The sequence below is a fragment of the Camelus ferus genome, chromosome 2 (assembly GCF_009834535.1).
Source record: "Camelus ferus isolate YT-003-E chromosome 2, BCGSAC_Cfer_1.0, whole genome shotgun sequence".
NCBI lineage: Eukaryota > Metazoa > Chordata > Mammalia > Artiodactyla > Camelidae > Camelus > Camelus ferus.
In genome coordinates this window covers 77905393-77923792 of record NC_045697.1, presented here as the reverse complement: position 1 = coordinate 77923792, position 18400 = coordinate 77905393, and the positions used below count along the sequence as shown (strand labels likewise).

The following is an 18400-nucleotide window of genomic DNA, read 5'->3' as shown; positions in this document are numbered from 1 at the left end:
TTGTGATTATCCATAAATACTCTGCCTCTAAGATGATTAATTTGTGCATGCTCCATGATATAATTTCCCTTTCAGTTTCCACTATGGCCATTTTTTGACTTTATCTGGATTTCTGGCCCCCTTACCATCCCTACCCCTACTTTTTCCGGAATCATCAGCTCTTCCCTTTTCGTTCACTTACTTCTTTCTATAGTTTAGATTCCATGGTCTGTCATTGTCAGTAACATTTTTTCCTAAGCCCTAAAAACTCCTTTATATTTTAATAATTTGTGTCTCACAAAACTCCAGCTCAGAATTAAATCAACTGCCCATTTCCACTGTTTGTACCAGGTGGACTCGTTCTGTCAAGGGAGGTCACCCAACTTTCCCCATATTGTTTCACTATCAGTTTATGGATATCAGTCATAAAAGGGCCCTCTGCATTGACAAGCCTACAGTACCCTAGCGAACTCACTCTCTTCCTCTTTGAATGCTTTTTAAAAATGTTTTCACTCTCTTACAGCTTCCAAACATTCCCCTCTCTTCCCTCCATCCCTACAAAAATAACCCTGCCTTCTAATTCAGAGAGAAAATGTATAGTAGCTCCTACATCTTTTAGCTTACAGACATACACATGTACCTGTTTTCCTCCTATCGTCTGTGCTTTGGTTCCTGTTTCTCCCCTGCTTTCTCAAAAATTTTGTTTTTTAAAAAATCTTTTTTTCTGTCTTACACATTAAATCTCTCATTCATCACTGGATCTTTTTCATCAGCTTCTAAGTATATTAAACATATTAAAATATCTTCCATAAAGAAAAGGAAAAATAATCCTCTGCCTTGATCTGGCATCACTCTTAATATTCTTCTTCTCACTTCCTCATCCATAGTGAAACTCTTCAAGAGACTTCTCTATTTTTCTTGTTTCCATCGTCTCACTGCTTACTGATATATTGATTTGCTTAAATTTGAGTTCTGCTTCCCATCACTCCACTGAAAAACTCTTTTTAGAGTTACCAGTAGTTGTTATGCTGATAAATTTTTTAAATGGGCATTTTTTTAAGTCTTGGATTTAATCAAAACTTAAGCAGCATTTGACAGGGGACTGTAACTTCCTTGAAACCATCTCCATTTTAACATCTCAAAAGAGACTCAAAGGCATCCTATGTAGCAAACTGGACTCATTGTTCTCTTTCTATAAACCTTATGTTTTCTAGAAATCTAGATATTAGAAGTCACTTTGCTTGTCTCCCATTTCTAATCTACCAGGTTCTGAATGTTGCTCTTATCTCTTCATCTTCACCATCACATCCATAGTCCAATCTACCACTGTTTTGTGGGACTACTCCAATAGCTCTCTAATTGCTTTCCCCAGATTCACTCTGGCCATCATCTAAGTTTGTACTTTACCATCAGAGCTTTCTTTTTGATGTAAAATTGATTATTTTACTTTATTACTTAAATCCTGTAGTGACTAATAATTGCTCTTAGAACAAAAGCCCAAATCTTGATGTGACCCTGAAAAGCTTGGTCCTTATCTTTCCTCTTTTCTGATAGTAGGCATTCAGCCAGGAATGTTTCACCTACTGTTCATCTAATTCACTCCTGCCTGTCCTTCAGAATTCAGCTCAGTCATCACTCGCTTAGGGACGCCCTTAACCTCCAACTTCTCTTGACTTGGTTAGTTTCTACATTACTCTTTCAGTGCCCTGAACCTCTTCTATGTGTAGTTATTATAGCTTTAAGTATACATGTATTTGTGTGACTATTTACTTAATATTGATGTCCATAACTAAACACTAAGGACACTGAGGACAGAGAATCAGATCTGATTTACCTTGAATACTATTGTATGTTCACTGCCAAGTGCTGTGCCCAGCACATAGTAGATGCTCCACAATATTTACTGGATGAAAGAATTATAATTTAAAATGACATATCAGTTTTCATGTACTCAATTAGTAAGGATGTTTTTTAAATGACAGCACCGAGTATTGGCAAGGGGTGGAAAAATAGGCAAAATTAACAGAAAATTTTTTTTCTGGGTGATAGTTTTGCAACATTTATCAGAAAAAATGAACACATCCTTTAACATAGCTGTATTTTAGTATTATTTGTATCCTAAGGAAATTGTCAAGGTCATTCAAAGAGATTCAGTTTCAAAGTTATTCATCAATACATTATTTATGCAGTGGAAAGTTTGAAACAATTTTATTATCCAACAGATGGAGATCAGCTAAATAAAGTAAGATATATCTATACATCGAAATATGACTGAGCATTAAAAATAACATTGAAGAAGTATACTTAAAGATATGAAAAGATATCCACAAGATACAATACAGGATGACATGGAAAAAAAAAACCAGTTATAAAAACATATGCCTAATATGATTCCATTTCTGTAAATAAATAAACAGCCATAGAAAAATAACCCAAGGGAAAACAGCAATGAGACAATAGGAATTATTTTTAGGTTGTGGAATTATAGGTGACTTTTGTATCCTTATTTTTGCTTATCTGCATTTTGTACAAAACAGTACATACCCATTTTATAATAAGAAAATGGAGGCTTTAAAGAAGGAAATCATACTAAGTTTCTGTAATGATACTCTATAGATTCAAAGAAAATCTGTTGTAACAGGTAAGAAAGCAATTTTTCCAGTGACTTTCTATAATTCCTATAATATTCCTCCTCTATTTTGTTCTTTGTGACTAAAAATTAAAGAATATATGTAGAAACTAGCAATGAATATACTGAACACAAACTGCAACTGCCTGTATAAATACTAGAAATATAAAAACAAAATATATTCATCCCAAGAAACCAATATCATATAAAGTATACCATTTAAGAGGAAATATGCTGTATATTTATCATACTGATTACTTCTAAAACTAAAATAAGGATTTAATTATATCTTAAATATTTTGAAAAGTAATTATATAAAATTATCTTCTTGAACTTAGTATTTACCTACTATTATGTTATCCAAAAGAAATGATTTTGATGCACACAAAACTTTTAAGTTCTCATTAAATTATTTTGTTTATGAGGTAGTGTTAAATGATTTCAATCGTATCCCATTGACTTAATTTTTCATTCATAGTCATAAATTAAAATCAGACTTTATCACACCACACTATACTGGCTTATCAAGTTCACAGTTTCATGGAAGAGTTTACCGGAATAAATAAAAGCAAATAATAATTTCTGAAGTATCTTTGGAGCTTTGTGGTGAAGTCTCAAACTAGAAAGGACATTAGTGGTGTGGCCATCTGCTATCATAAAAATCACATAACAAAAGCTTTATATAAAATCATGCTTACTTATTTTAGGATGACAATAAATTGTTCAGAAACAGAGGCAGTAAAACCACTCATTCTGAAGTCTGGAAAATGTTTAAGAGTGTGGAAATATTTGGAAAGTGCTTGGCTCATTTCTGTTTAATTTGTCATATCCAATTTTAATGGGGAAATGATATTTGTTCAAACTGACCATAATAGTGGGCGTTTTTTTGTGTCTGATATGTGGTTAGTATGTCATTTTATGTTTGAGTCTATTTGAAATGATACCTTATGAGAATTAGATCATTAGGCTCTGAAGAAATATTAAAAGCCTTGGGAGAGGGTTTTGGAACTAGTACTTGAAATAGCTTATCAATTATTTTTCTTGAAAAAAATTTAGTATTCGTTCTAATAGGTTAATTTAAGGCCAGCAATTCATGACTTTCATGACAATGTAACATCTGTTTTTCCTAATTCTTAATTTTTTAAAAAGTATAACAATGAACTAATTTTTAAAAATGAAACGTGAATTGTTTGAAGTAAATCACACCAGGGTTACTCAAGTAGGCCTTGAGAAGTATTCTGTTTAATAAACAATAAGGAAATGCTCATTTTATTACACAAAACAGAACATTATTTACTTATATTTTCACAATAATTTTGTAGTAAGCATTGTTATTCATCTATATAGGTTTCTTGCTGCATATACTAAAAAAGTTTTATAGTCTTCAATTAAAACAAAATATACAGTACATAACATTAGACATACATCTTTCAAAATCTTTCGTACTACCTTGCATAATGCGAACTATTATCTCCAAATAACAACATGTTCTCAATAGGTAGATTTAATTCTAAACTAAACATTTTATTGAAACAATTATAAACAGATGAACAAAACAACATATATATACACCACACACACACACACACACACACACACACACAAGCATGCCAATCAATCTTCATAGATTGACTCAATCATTGCAAGAATAGAAGAGGCAAAAATTTATCACAAATAAGAAAAAGCAATGTAGGGTGTCTTGGTTGAGAGTTAGAGATATAATCTGGATCTCAGAAGGATAAGAAATGTGAATGAACATAAAGGCACACTGGTGAATTGTAGGGTAGAAAATAGAGTAGAAATAAAAGTTTTCTTTGCAGTTAGTATTTCTGATAAGGTGGTCATTATCTAGTAGGCAGTGCTGATGGGGAGATAGGAGAGATGAGAAGGAGATGACAGAAGCCATTTCCTGGTGTGTGGATTACAGGTGGTATAGGTCTTTGGTCAATGTTTACACATTTATTTGGGACATATAATTTATATTCTATTTTATACTTTGTCAAAGAAATACCTTTTTAATGGAAATAAGCAGTAAATTTAGAGGATCAGGGCCAAGAGTAGCAATATTTCTTCTGTACGGGGCTGAAGAAGTAAGAAATTTAGGAAAGCATCTCTTAAGCTAATTTGCTCATCTCTTGTCCTTGCTATTTCTCATTTTAAAACTGCCATTGCCTGGGAAATACAATTCCCTTTAAAGAAAGTTTCAGAATATTTAAAGTTTAATTATCTGGTTAAGGGAAGTAAAAGTTATTATCTATATAAACTCAGTAAGATATAGGGTTCTAATGTGAATCCAGGTCCAGAAGTTCTTATTTAATTTTCATTAAAAATTAATTGAGAATGAAACATGTACCTGGTATTATGCTAGGTGCTAGCACATTAAACAGAATTATATTAACTTGTTTTAACCAAATGAAAAATAATGTGATTTAGGCATCTTTCCAGATTTCAGAATTCTATAGGTCAGTTGGAAACATTACTTTCCAGAAAAGGAATTATGCCTAAAATTAACTAGTGTATTGCTTCCCTGGAAGGATAATACCCTGATCCTTTACCTCTGGTAATATGCCATTTCAAATATTGTAAAGATGTCAGAGAAAGTACAGAAAAGAGAAAAAGGAAGAATTTATAGATGATATCAAGGAGAATAACAAACCATTATTTGATCATCCCACCTGTTGACTAGATATTCCCAGTTGAGCTGTATCCAATTCCAAGCCATAGTCTTCCCATAGCTGTTGTATGAGATATATCGAATGACTGTAAACACATCCTGAGTTTTAATAAGATCTGAGTCCTTGAGCAAATCCAAATACCTAAGAGAAGCCAATCAGAAAAATAATTCAAAATAAACTTTTAATGTTCACCCTTTGCTAAATTCCAATAGGACACAGCTTTCATTTCAGTAATTCAATTCTTGAGTCACCAACTGACAAAATTAATTAAGACAAATGATAGAACACAATTTAATATTTTCTAAAATATTTAACTTTTTTTAAAGAACAACCTATGATTTTGAGGACTAGTGAAATGTAAACTATAGAAACATTAAAAATTAAATTATTTTGGAAGTACTAAAGACAATTTAAAACCTACAATTTTAACTATTAATTTTCAAAAAATTATTTGTATTTATTGCATAGAAGTAGTTCATCCATTTACCTGTGATCCCATTAAACTAAAAAAAAGGAACCAGTAAATTAAAGGAAAGTACTTATACTCATATTTATATGGGGTAACAGTTAAGTTTTATTTGCTGTTCCCTAGATTGGAAAAAACAACTTTCTAATGTAGTCTATATGATTAGATTAATTGGCTAAAATTATAGTATAATGCAAATAAGTCCAAGATAAATTAAGTAATAAAATCAATAGATTTTTATTAAATTTATGGCATGGCTGTACCAAGAGGGAATATCTCAATATACTCTAGACCATTAGACTTTCAGAAACTGCACTAGAGTGGGCTCCTGAATTTTGTACAATTTATCTTTTATCCTCTAGTTCACAAGAATCTTAGTAAGGCATCTCAGTACTGGCTAATTTTCTCACCATATACAATCAGCACAGTGCCATCAAAGTAATGGATCAATTATGATGTTTTGTGGAATGTTGAGATGATCAAATTCTTTACAGACTATCTTAGGGCAGAGAGGAGAATTGGAATATAGCTCTGAGGCAAGATGGTGAAAGTGTATTGTTGACCCTGCTAAGTAAAAGCAAATTGCTTCTGGTAGTTCTTTCAAACTGGTTACTGCATTGTAATTTACTATTTATATTCTGCCTTTCCCATAAACCTATAAGTTTCTCAAAGATATATATCATTATTACTTATTTTTATTCCTACAATCGATAGACATAGAAAGGACATCATAAGTTTTGGTTAAATGAATGAAGTAAGTAACTCAGATACCATAACTAAGCAAAAAATGCATAAGGCAAAAGCTAGTTGATTTGGGGCATAGTTGTGGAGTGGGAGAAGATTCATAGATAGGCTTCAAGCAGTCTTTGTACCTTCTGAGTGGAATGTAAATACCTTTGTGTGTGTGTGTGTATGCATGTTGTGACAGATACTCCTTCTCTGCTGACAGAGACTAGTTTTGTTCTGGGCTTGGATCAAGATATTCTTGATCCTAGGGAAGGGAGACTCTTACCCCCGCCTCAGAGTATCATGATTGGCTCAAATCAGTCAAAGGAATTCAAGTTCACCCTAGTTGGCAAATGATCAAGTGGTCAGCCCAGACTATAACCCAGAATGATCCAGGGTGACCCAGTTCTGGATTATGAGAGGAAGTGGAGATAACTGACCTCTTAGCATGAAAGGCAGAACCTTATGAGGAGGAACTCTTTTGCTCCAGTCCTTTCCATTGAACATATTTATGTGAAGACAAGATGTTTGGAGCTCTGGAAGACCTAAGACATCCAAGCATGTTGAGGATGGCAGAAAAGAAAGAGAAAGAGCCTAGGTCCTAGAAGAAAATGTGAACCATTGTGCACAACTGGAAACTACCTACTTCCAGAATTTTTTCATTTGCAATTATATGTCTTTATTGTTTAAGCCACTCTTACATGCATATTTTGTTTCTTGCTAGACAAATAATTTTAAAATAGATTTTATTGGAAACATATCATACTTTAATTAGCATCTTAAAGAGACTGAGACCTATAATCAAATACCATTCATATAATTTTTTAAAAAGCTCCAACTTACCTTGACAAAAGAGTAACATTCTTCACGGATGCTAATCCATATAGTAGCTTTTCTTTTTCTTGAGCTAATGAAGTTTTCTCGTATTGCTCAAGAGTGTAGTTCCATGAAGTCTCATTGCCAGAGTTCTGCATTCCATACCGATATACCAGAAGCCTGAGGTTTACAGGAAGACTAGAAGAAGAAGTGGTGTTTCAGAGATTTTAACTCCTCATTTCTCAGTTTAAAGTCTTCTAGAAATGAAAAAATGATGAACAGTCACCTTAAAGTCCCAGTTAGCCACTTCTGAAATAACTGGGAAGCATTGTTCAAGGCATCACTGTCTCCCATCTTGCATGCAAGCCCTAACACAGAGGCACGGAGTAACCTAAGATAACAAACAGAGAGCTGGGGCCTTAAGCACTTTTCAACATGTCTTAACACAAACACTAAATGAATATTAATTTTAAAAAGGTAAAAAATAACTTTGTGATATGGTCTCCAGTGTCATCCCATCCCAGAGAATCTGCAGTGGGCTTCACTTGATCTCGGAAGTATTTCTGAAATAAAAGCACCATGCACAATGAGTAATAATATACTATTTATTAAGTCTCCTGTTTATTATAATCTATAGCTCACCGTTGTAATATTTTCCCCTACAAGTTTAGAGAACTTTGGGCCTGTCCTTAGGCAAGGGATGTATTCAGTTCTTATCACATTGCAATTTTACTTTATTTCTAAAGATAAAAACATCCTGGATCACTCCCTAATGGTTTATAGAGCTTTGGGTAAGCCCCTTTTAACCTCCACTTCTTAGTTAACATTTGTAATAAACAGAAAAACATCTGACATACTTGCTGCACTAAGGAAGATTGCTCAGGTATTGATGAAATAATACTAACTAGTATTTGTATATTGCCTTTGGACTTACAGAGGACATTTATATTATATGATCCTCACTATCACATTACCATAGGCAGCCAAGTGCTGATGTTATGTACAAAGGAAATAAAGACTCACAAATATGAAACCATTTGTCCCAAATTCTTTTGTAAAGAAAGTGGAAGAACTAGAAATTGGAATCCAGAATTTGTTTAAAATTACAAATGTCCTGCCAAAGTGCTACAGAAGTCACAAAGCCAAGAAAAATATTTAGGATGACTATCTTATAATAAAATCTCAATGTACAATTAACAGCAGTAAGAATACAGAAAAATGGTGTTACATTTTGATAAGAATAAATTCATTTTAACAGATAAATCAATTTAAAATAGGATCTAGTTCATATCTGTGGTCTAAAATGTTATCTATTTTAAGTAAAATATGAGTTAATTGTATTCTTTCGAACACTAAAATACACCTTAAAGTGGTATATTGAACCAGAAATACTGATACATTTTAAGTTGAAAAAAAATAGCATCTCTTTGGTTTAATGAGTCAAGTCATTGTAATTTCCTTTTAATCCACTTGGAAGACAAGATATGCTTTTGTATCTCCCAGGAGCTCCCTTTCAGAAAACTTTCCTGCTAATGGCTAAACATCTACTTTCATAAGATATGGCATTAACCGTACCTCAATCATAGGGTATATCTCTCTATCATCTTCAAACATGCTAATGATATAGGTTACAGCTGAAATGACTCGCTCCCATGGTAAAAAGTCTTCTTCCATTTTGAGATACTTGGTCAAGTTCAGAGCCTCCTTATAATTTAGAAGTTGAGCTCTAAGAAATTAAAAAAAAAAAAAAAAGCCCACAGTTAATTAAAAACCATAGACTAGTTTCCTTTGACTGTAAGTACTAATATAGGGATTGTAGACTTCAGTGTTAATGAGAATCCTCCCATTAAACAATTAAGAAAACACATTACTGTTGAGGCCCAATCAAAGAGGTCTGTTCACAATGATGTATTAGTGCTTTTGTACATTCAGTAGTAAAAGGGAAGACAGAACATTAAGGTGTGCATTTGAAAAATTGCTAAGGCAAAATTTCAGATAAAAGCCATTTAGCTGTATGGTTAGTATTGACAAGTAGAAACTTAAATTTTAGGTTCACAAGCTCATTATAATATACAAATGCACCATTATAAGTGTATCTTACTGATTTTTTTACATTTGATATGAATAAGAAATATAAAGTTTTCATGAATGCTTAAAACATTCGAATTGAACTTGTGTTCCCCATGAAAACATCTTTTTTATACATTTCCCAGTAATATTGATAAATAAAAATGGATTTTGTTCCTCAAAAATGAAGTTACTACTAACACTTCAAAGTTTAAAGAATCCAATTTCTTCTTCCTTAGAAAAGATTCTAGAACCTTTTGAAATGATGTTCTCAGAAAAATCTGCTATTCCTCAGAATTGAGCCGGGGTTTCGGAAAGAATCTTAGATGGGAATCTTGTCTTTCCAAATTACATTTTGAAAGTTTGAAATAAAGTAAGACCTTTAAGTTACTGAATTAGCAATACTGATGCATTGAGTGCTGTTCTGTTTGAAGTCATTTTGTGAATGAAGAATGATGTAATTATATCTTGACTTCTCTCCCAGCAATTGATTAGAGGATGAACTGGTATTGGAGAGAGAAATAAGAATAAACACCTTTGGCATCATATGATTTGTACTAATGTGACATGATACAGAGTTTGTTTTTAGTTCAGAGAGCTGATTTCTTCTATTTTCTCAATTCCTGATCTTATTTAGAAGGATTTCTATTTTGGAGCATTCGGCCTCCCTTAATAAGAATATAAATAATATATTGAGAAATGTAGTGTCTTATTCAGAGTGTTTATTGAGTGAAAAATTATAGAATTTTGTGCTGGCATTTGAAACTTGAGAATTTTCTAATTTTAATGATTCTCTATTTTCCTGGATGGATAGAACAGCAACTGTCCAGTCAGTGTTTTCTTAGGATACTTATGAAGAATAGCTGTTGCTCTGAAGATCAGATTAGTGAAGAGGCTAATGAAAGTTTAGAAAGAATGACAGATAATTTGGTCAGAACCCAAGTGGGCTGCACATTTATGGTAGGTGAAAAGATTAGAAGGAACAGGTATTGGTTATAAGGGACAAAGAATTGGCTAAGTGAGGTAGCATAAGTAGAAGTAAGGAAGTAATCCAGTGATCCAAAGGTTAGGGTACCTGATGAACCACTATGTATTTAACTGTTGAAAGATCAGTATCCTACCCTTCTTTTTCCAACACACTTGATGGTTATGTAATCGTTCCACTTTGGTACCACTTGTTTTCTTTAAGTCTGAGTCACATGATCAGAATACTGGACTGGGAGTGAATTTTTGCTGGTTATTATAGAGACAATATTTTGAGAATTAAGTGGATGCACTTTTCATTTCCCACAAATAGTGTTACTCTGTAGCCCCAACCCACTGCTCAGTGGTACTGGACACTTCTGAGGAAGAGCAGTATCGTTTAGAATCATGATTCTCAAGTTTGAGCATAAATCAGCAACACCTGGAAAGTCTGTTAATCACATAACCTTGAACCCCATCCTTAGAGATTCCGTGTCAGCAGGTCTGGAATAGGACCTAAGAATTTGCATTTCTCTCAAGTTACTAAGCAGAACAAAGACATCTATAGTGCCCTTCCCAGATCCCCTTGCCATGCTGTGTTGGCTCACAGCTGCGCCTTCTTCAGAGAGTAGCCCTTGACCAAATACATCCATCTTGCTTAAAAGGTTATGCAACCTCCACCCCTGGCCGTTAGTTGTCTGATTAAGGAACGTGATTGCCAGCCTACTTCCCTCAAGTTCCGTGGATGGCTTCCTAGTGGAATCTGGCAATGCTGGACTCCAGCTGAGACCATGTTGTTGCTCAGCTTTTTCCTTCTGTTCCATGTCCCATCCTGCTTCTCGCACTTCCTGTCTCATGAGAGTACTCTTCTCAACAAACCACACATACAGCAACCTCCATTTTGGACTCTGCTTAGATGGAACTCAACCTAAGACAGTATTCTTTCTCAGCTTTGAGTCCCGAACTCCATTTGTTAAGTCCATAGACAAATATCTGCTCTGAAAGCGAGGCTTGGTTGAGAATTTTCCTTATTCAGTAATCTTCCATTTATAGTAACAGTCCAGCTGGAGGGACTTAAATCCTAGAATTGTCCTATAATCCATAGTGTAGAGAGGATGGAGGCTATAACTTAAAGCAAGTTCCCACAAAACTCTATGAAGAAGAAAACAAAAGAGGTCTTATGTGGGAATTCTTGCTCCCCTATCTTGAGCTGAGACATCCAAAAAGTTAGCGCATCTTAAAGCAAAAGGGTTATTTTTGCTTTCCTGGTGTGACCTGGAAAGACTGCACAGTCCTTATCAAAGAAGCCTGAGTTAAGCATAGTGTCTTATCAAACATGGCTTTTGAATGGGACATTAGAAATGGTTGAGAGAGGCGGCTAGGTGGATGGAACTGACCCCATGGTCTCACGTTCTTCAGCAAAGCCTCCAGGTGGTATGGAGAGTGTTGAAAAGTTCCCTTGTGTCTGGTTTCTTGATGTTAAGTTGCTAATTAAATTCAGATTTCTGGCTTAAAACAGTCTCCTTGCAATGAACTAGGTCCATTTTGGAGTCTTCTCCCATTCCTCTACTTCTCCCTTCTTTTAAAAGGCAGTCCACAAGGGGATAGGAAAAGTTGCTTATTCAGTTCTGCATCGTGCTCTGGTCAGATCCATAAACACCTATAAAATGGTAAATCTGGTGTGCCTAGAGGTCTATGATCGTGGTGTGGCTGATGTTCACTTGCTGCTCTTTATTCCAGCCCTGGCCCTCACCTTCGGTATCACTGGAGCTACTGCTCCTTGAAGCCTTGCCGAATGGTCTGTTTGGACAGTTAGCATAGGTGACCTTTTAAGCCATCTTCTCTGCCATTCCCCCCTCACTCAGAGACTCCTGCCCCTATCCATAGGCTTGCTAGCCAGCACTCTCTGCTTTCCTTTATGTTATTCCTCACCCTTCTCCTGGCTTTGGCACACAGTGGGCTGCAGAGCACAATATAAGCTATTGAAAAGGAGAAAAACTACTGTAACAGGTGAACAAAAAGGTTTTTTTCAGTCTTAGTTCTGGCGAGGCCCCCAAACCAGGAGCCTTGGCAAACACTCCAAAGTGCAGGCCCTCCAACCAAATCAGGACTAACATGGTCAGGAACAGGATTTTGTGGCCCCTGGCTGATAACCCACCACCAGCCTATTAAAAAGATTGGAGAGGCTGACGGGGAGAGGAAGACATTTTAGAAGAGGGCTTTTGGAGACCACTGTCAGGGTACTGTGACATGCTCTCCTCTCGTGGGACAGTGGGTGGCGGGGTGTAGGATGCTTTTTCTTTCACATCAAGCCTAGAAAGGGGGCTTTAATGGGACCACTTGAAGAGTTTTGTCTGTGTTGTATCCTGGAGCTTGGGGGCACAATGGTCTGGCGTCTGATACCCCAAGAAATCTAAAGGATGAAAGACTATGGCTGGCTGCTGCCCTGACCTCAGAATAAAGAGACAGGACTGCATGAGGTAGTCCATCCTTCCAGACTTTATCAGGGAAAGAATATATGAATACTTCCTATGGACCAGATATGGTTCAAAGGTTTTCACTTCCTCACTTCAAAGAGACTGCAGGAGAAAGATCCTTGGCAATGGAATGGGTGATGGCCCATAAACCGTGAAAGCATCACACAAGGAAAAGAATCCGTGCTAAACATCTACAAAGTTCAGAGAGGGCCAAAAGTAGACAGCATGTCAGGATCTTTCTTCCCCTCACCTGCCCTCCTGGCCTTAACACTCTGGAGGAATCAGAGGCAGCACAGCAAGAAGTACAAGTTCCACACAGCAAAAGGGAAAGGAAATCAAGCACTTTGCTCCCTTGCAGGTGGCTGGCCTGAAACTAGCCTGAGCCGGGGGCTGGGAGAAACTTTAAAGGAAGCTGTAAACTTTGAGGGTTTTACCAGGGAGGGCATATAATTGAACTGAGACTGCTTGGGGGACTCAAAATGACTGGATGAATTTTTACTCCTTATCTTCAACAAATGTGCCCAGCTGGATACTCCATCCCGGGCAGTAAGAGTACCATCTCCTCAAGTTTGGGGACAGGGGAATCAAGAATATATTTATTTTTAGATCTGTCCTTTTAGTCTTGCTGATGAAACATAATAGTTACATTTCTTTTTGAATAACAGAGTAGAACTGTGTAAATTCTGATTCAACCACAGGCACTTACCTATCTAACTACATTTCTGCTTTGTTTCCCCCCCAACTAACACAGGTGAGGTCTGTTTCTCTCTGAGTCCCTTTCCCCCAACTTAAGAAGTTGCTGAAGGGAACTAGGTGATAACTTAATAGCTCAGGTGATACTGCAGGTGACAGCTCAGGTATTTTCTGGATTGGTTGCTGTGTGATGTTACATGTGCTTTGGTTTTCGGATTTGTTGCATTTTCTTCCTTTCTGAAGCTCTTCAAAATTTTATAAGTCTATGACCAACGGGCTGAGCAAATGCGAGCAAGTCATTAAATTGTGTGAGTTATCTGCTGTATACACAGTTCCTCAGAGAAAGCTTTTCAAGAGGTTTTCACTTCTTAAAGCAAAAGAACTGTCTGCCATTGTGTTTTGATGGAAATTAAACTATAAAAATATTACAGCTCTGTGTAATTTCTAACATCCAAGATGCTAATCTTTGGAAAAGGTCATGATGCATTCGCAGGAGATTTTCCCACCCCCTGCCCCCAAATCTAAATGGTCCTTTTATGTTTTAAAATTATTGATCATCTTATTTTACCACTTAATTTCCCGTATCTACACAGTTCCAGGTACAGAGTAGGTGCTCAGTAAATATTTCTTAAATGAATGATTGATAAACTAATATAATGAAATAAAATCTGTTATATATGCAGGAGATTAAATTTGGAGATTCGCTAAAAAGAATCAGGTTGTCTATTACCTACAAGGGGAATCTAGATTACAAACTCAGAAGAGCTTTTCTAAATGGTTCTTTGATGCTACTAATCAATGGTAGCATGCATTCTGGACAATTAATACAATCTATTGAGCACTTCCTAATGCCAGACAATGTTTTGAGTCCTCTATGTGCATTGTCTCAGTTGTTCCTCACAAGAGTCTTATAAGGTCATCTCCATTTTCCTAATAAGGAAATTGAAGCAGAGAGAGGTTAAGACACTTTCTCAAGGTTATACAGAACCAGGATTTTAACCTGGTTCAGGAGCCTGTCTTTTAACCCTATACATTCTCTCCTTAAAAAAATGTCACAAAGGTTTTCTGACTTCCCGTATAGTATGCAGGGAGTCTTTGTAAAAGGGTTCTCCCATGCCACTAGTGCTGTCAAACCATCCCTCCAGCCATGTATTCAGCTCATGTTTAGTGAGCGTCTACTGGGGGCCAAGCACAGTTAGGAGCTGGGGATAAAGGGAATAGGAACACGATCTGGGTGTCTGCCCTCACAAACTTTACAGTTTGGTGGGTGAGATGCATAGTTAATAAGCAATGACAATATGGTGTTTATGAAAAATACTGGGGTTCATACAAGGGACACCTAACCCAGACAGAGGGGCCATGAGGCTTCCTGAGGAAGAAGCATCTCATTCTTGGTACTTTACTTGTGTCTAACGTGAGGCCACTACAAAGCCAGCAGAGCAAGTCAGCTGTGTCCTTAGCTCCTACAAAGGTGCCAGAAATTCAGAAAATACCTGTTGAATTACTGGTGTTAGACTACTGGGGAAAAAAAGGGAAACTCAAAGGCCTATGGTTACTACTCTTACGTTACCCCAATTTGTGTTGATTATTTTTTCAAAGTGCAGGTTATGTTTTTGTTTTTGTTTTGTTTTTTTCCTAAGTGTAGGTTACCTTCAGGCCATGAGGAAAGAAGTCAAATTTCCTAAAGGGTACCTTAATTCTTGATCAGTCCTAGAATGCCGTGTCTCATTTTTCTTACCCCAATGATCTGAACCAGATTTGACAACTCTAGCTGTAAAATCTTAGAATGGGCTTGGATTCACAGAACTGAGTTAATGAAACATATAGTTTGTTTTTTTATTAAATCAAATTATGAAGGTGTACTTTTGAGCATTTGCAAGTGCCACTCTTAATTAGTTCAAGGACTGATTAGACAAACCCTACTAAAAGTCAGTCCCTAGAGTAGGTGAGTTTTTGTGCATGTTAAGAACTGGTATCAGTGTTTTAGCTATGAGGCTCATATTAGTTTTAAGAAAGTTAATGGAAAGAATAATGTCATAAATTGAGGCTTTGGCTATTTCAAACTATAATAGTTAAACTTTGTTGTAACTCATTTTAAAAAACGACTTATTACAAAATCCACAGTATTTTGAACGACGTAATCTCATTCCAAAACCCACCTTGCCAAGGCAAAAGCATCATCAATAAGACCTGCACGATCAGCAGAAGAAAATTCCTGGAAAGAGGGAGAAAAAGAGGTAAGAAACAAAACGTGTTGAAAATTAATATCATTAAGATTCTGTTCCTAAAACAAAAATAAAACAACTCACAACCATTGCTACTCTTACCTGGTGGTTGTTGGAAAGATTGATAGCTATCCGTTCCCAAGTTGGTACTTCATAATTTACACGATAAAACCCAATATGATCTGGGTTTATTTTGAGAAAAGCGTTTCCACTAGGATTAGGAGAGTTCAAAGCGATTCCTGTGGTAGTAAATAAACACTAATGAGAAACATGTTTGCACATACTGTAAGCACAGAGAAATTAGACCCAGAGGGTAAGGAAAGAAAGAATAGAAAAGAAATATTAGCTCAAGGAGTCAAGTTTGATTTGGATCCAAAGCTCCAAAGCCTAATTCTTATTTAGTTGCCTAACTTTAACATGTCACTGAGAAAGCAATAAGTAATGTAAATAAGTGTCCTTTAATTTGTGACTTATACTTCTTACTGGCAGAAGCTTGTCCTATGGATGAAATAATTCTGTGCTTGTCAGTCCTTCAATAAATAAAAGAAAACAATGCTTAAATACAGAGAAGTCCGTGCCTTCTGGGGTTAATCCATATATTCTTAATCATGATGGATTAATTACCCAAAGAATGTTCACTGGGGCAGCCTGGGGAGGGGATAAAAATGTAAACATTTAAAAGAATACTTTGTTTATTAAAATCAACATTCAAATTGATGGAAATGGCGATTGCTAAGCAGAACAATGATTTGAGAGTCAGTAACCCTTTTAAAATGTCAAGAAGGCTTGCAATAGAACTAAAATCCAAACACAACATTCTTGATTTTGTAGTCCATTTCATCCTTGTTCCCCCAAATTTATCTTTGTAAAGTTTTTTATTTCCTTATTTCAACTGATTGCATCAATGTTTTTTTCATCAGTGGATTTACCAAATTAGCTTTCTTTCTAAAGAGGCATTCAGAATGTACATAGGACTCTAGTACATAGATTTTGGAAGCTCATCATTAAAGGAACAAAGACTTATGTTTTAAGTAAAAGCTACTCCCTTAAAATAACAGCTATTCTCTGATATGACCAGTATTTGTTGGCATTACTCCTGTACTTTTTAACTCATATACTCTTTTGTTTGCGTGGACAATGTACAATTTGAATAATGTTATGGGAAAACTTAGTGTATTAAAATAATTCCAAATAGTTTAATGTAATGACAGTGTGGGAAGTGATATTGGTAAATAGGAGATGAGGCTGGAATTAAAAATGGGGCTTCAGTGTGAAGAGCCACATGCTGTGTTAAGAAGTCCATCTTCTATAGGCACATGAAAAAGTGCTCAACATCACTAATTATCAGAGAAATGCAAATCAAAACTACAATGAATTATCACCTCATACCAGTCAGAATGACTATCATTCAAAAGTCTGCAAACAATAAATGCTGGAGACTGGTAGAGAAAAGGGAACCTTCCTACACTGCTGGTGGGGATGTAGTTTGGTGAAGCTGTTGTGGAAAACAGTATGGAGATTCCTCAAAAAACTAAAAATAGACTTACCATATGATCCAGCAATCCCACTCCTGGGCATATATCCAAAGGGAACTTTAATTCAAAAAGATACATGCACCCCAGTGTTCACAACAGCACTATTTGTGATAGCCAACACATGGAAACAATCTAAATGTCAATCTGCAGATGACTGGATAAAGAAGTTGTGGTATATTTATACAATGGAATACTACTCAGCCATAAAAAATAATAAAATAATGCCATTTGCAGCATGGATGGACCTGGAGATTGTCATTCTAAGTGAAGTAAGTCAGAAAGAGAAATAAAAATATCATATGATATCACTTATATGTGGAATCAAAAAAAGACAAATGAACTTATTTACAAAACAGAAACAGACTCACAGACATAGAAAACAAACATGGTTACAGGGGTGGAGGGGAAAAGGGATGGAAAGGGATAAATTGGGAGTTCAAGATTTGCAGATACTAACTGCTATATATAAAATAGATAAGCATCAAGTTTATGCTGTACAGCACAGGGAACTATATTCACTATCTTGTAGTAACCTATAATGGAAAGATATGAAAACAAATATATGTATGTATATGTATGTCTAAACTATTGTGCTGTACACTAGAAATTGACACAACATTGTAAACTGACTATACTTCAATAAAAAAAAAAGAAGTCTATCTTCTGAGAGATGGTAGAAATAGAGGAGATTTTTAAGCAGAGAAATACTATTCTCAAGCCTGTTTCTAGAAAGATAATTTTGATGGTGGTGTGGGGGATATATTAGAAGGAGATTGTAGAGAGTGCTGTAATAATCTAGGGCAAGAGAGAATGAGGATTTACACTAATGTGGAGAAGATGAAAATAGAAAGAAAGTGATATATTCAAGAGACACATCACCAGTAAAATCAACACCATCCTTTTTCTGACTTGATGTGAACGGTTAGAGGAGGGGAACATAGCTTGCATGATTGGATGAGTAATGGTGTTGCCATTGCAGAATAGAGGAAGATGATTCAGTTTGGGAGGAAAGATGATTTAAATTTTGGAAGTGTTCACAAGGTTTGGAAGATATCCAGGACACAGTAGTTTTTCATAATATATGAGTAAACTCTTCAACAAGACAATAAGTTTCTTTAGGAACTTTCAGAGTAGGTTCTTGACAAATTG

General features: G+C 35.6%; 1 protein-coding gene across 1 annotated transcript in view; it reads right to left on the bottom strand.

Annotated features, from left to right (window-relative positions):
- The window catches only part of ENPEP (glutamyl aminopeptidase), a 76448-nt gene that overhangs the window by 3828 nt on the left and 54220 nt on the right, over positions 1 to 18400 (bottom strand). The window contains exons 12-18 of the mRNA XM_006191298.2: positions 15819 to 15955; positions 15651 to 15706; positions 8867 to 9017; positions 7781 to 7854; positions 7578 to 7682; positions 7319 to 7489; positions 5284 to 5424 (exon numbers count right to left, since the gene is read on the bottom strand). Coding sequence (XP_006191360.2) covers positions 5284 to 5424; positions 7319 to 7489; positions 7578 to 7682; positions 7781 to 7854; positions 8867 to 9017; positions 15651 to 15706; positions 15819 to 15955 — 835 coding nt within the window. The remainder of the gene's footprint in view (positions 1 to 5283; positions 5425 to 7318; positions 7490 to 7577; positions 7683 to 7780; positions 7855 to 8866; positions 9018 to 15650; positions 15707 to 15818; positions 15956 to 18400) is intronic.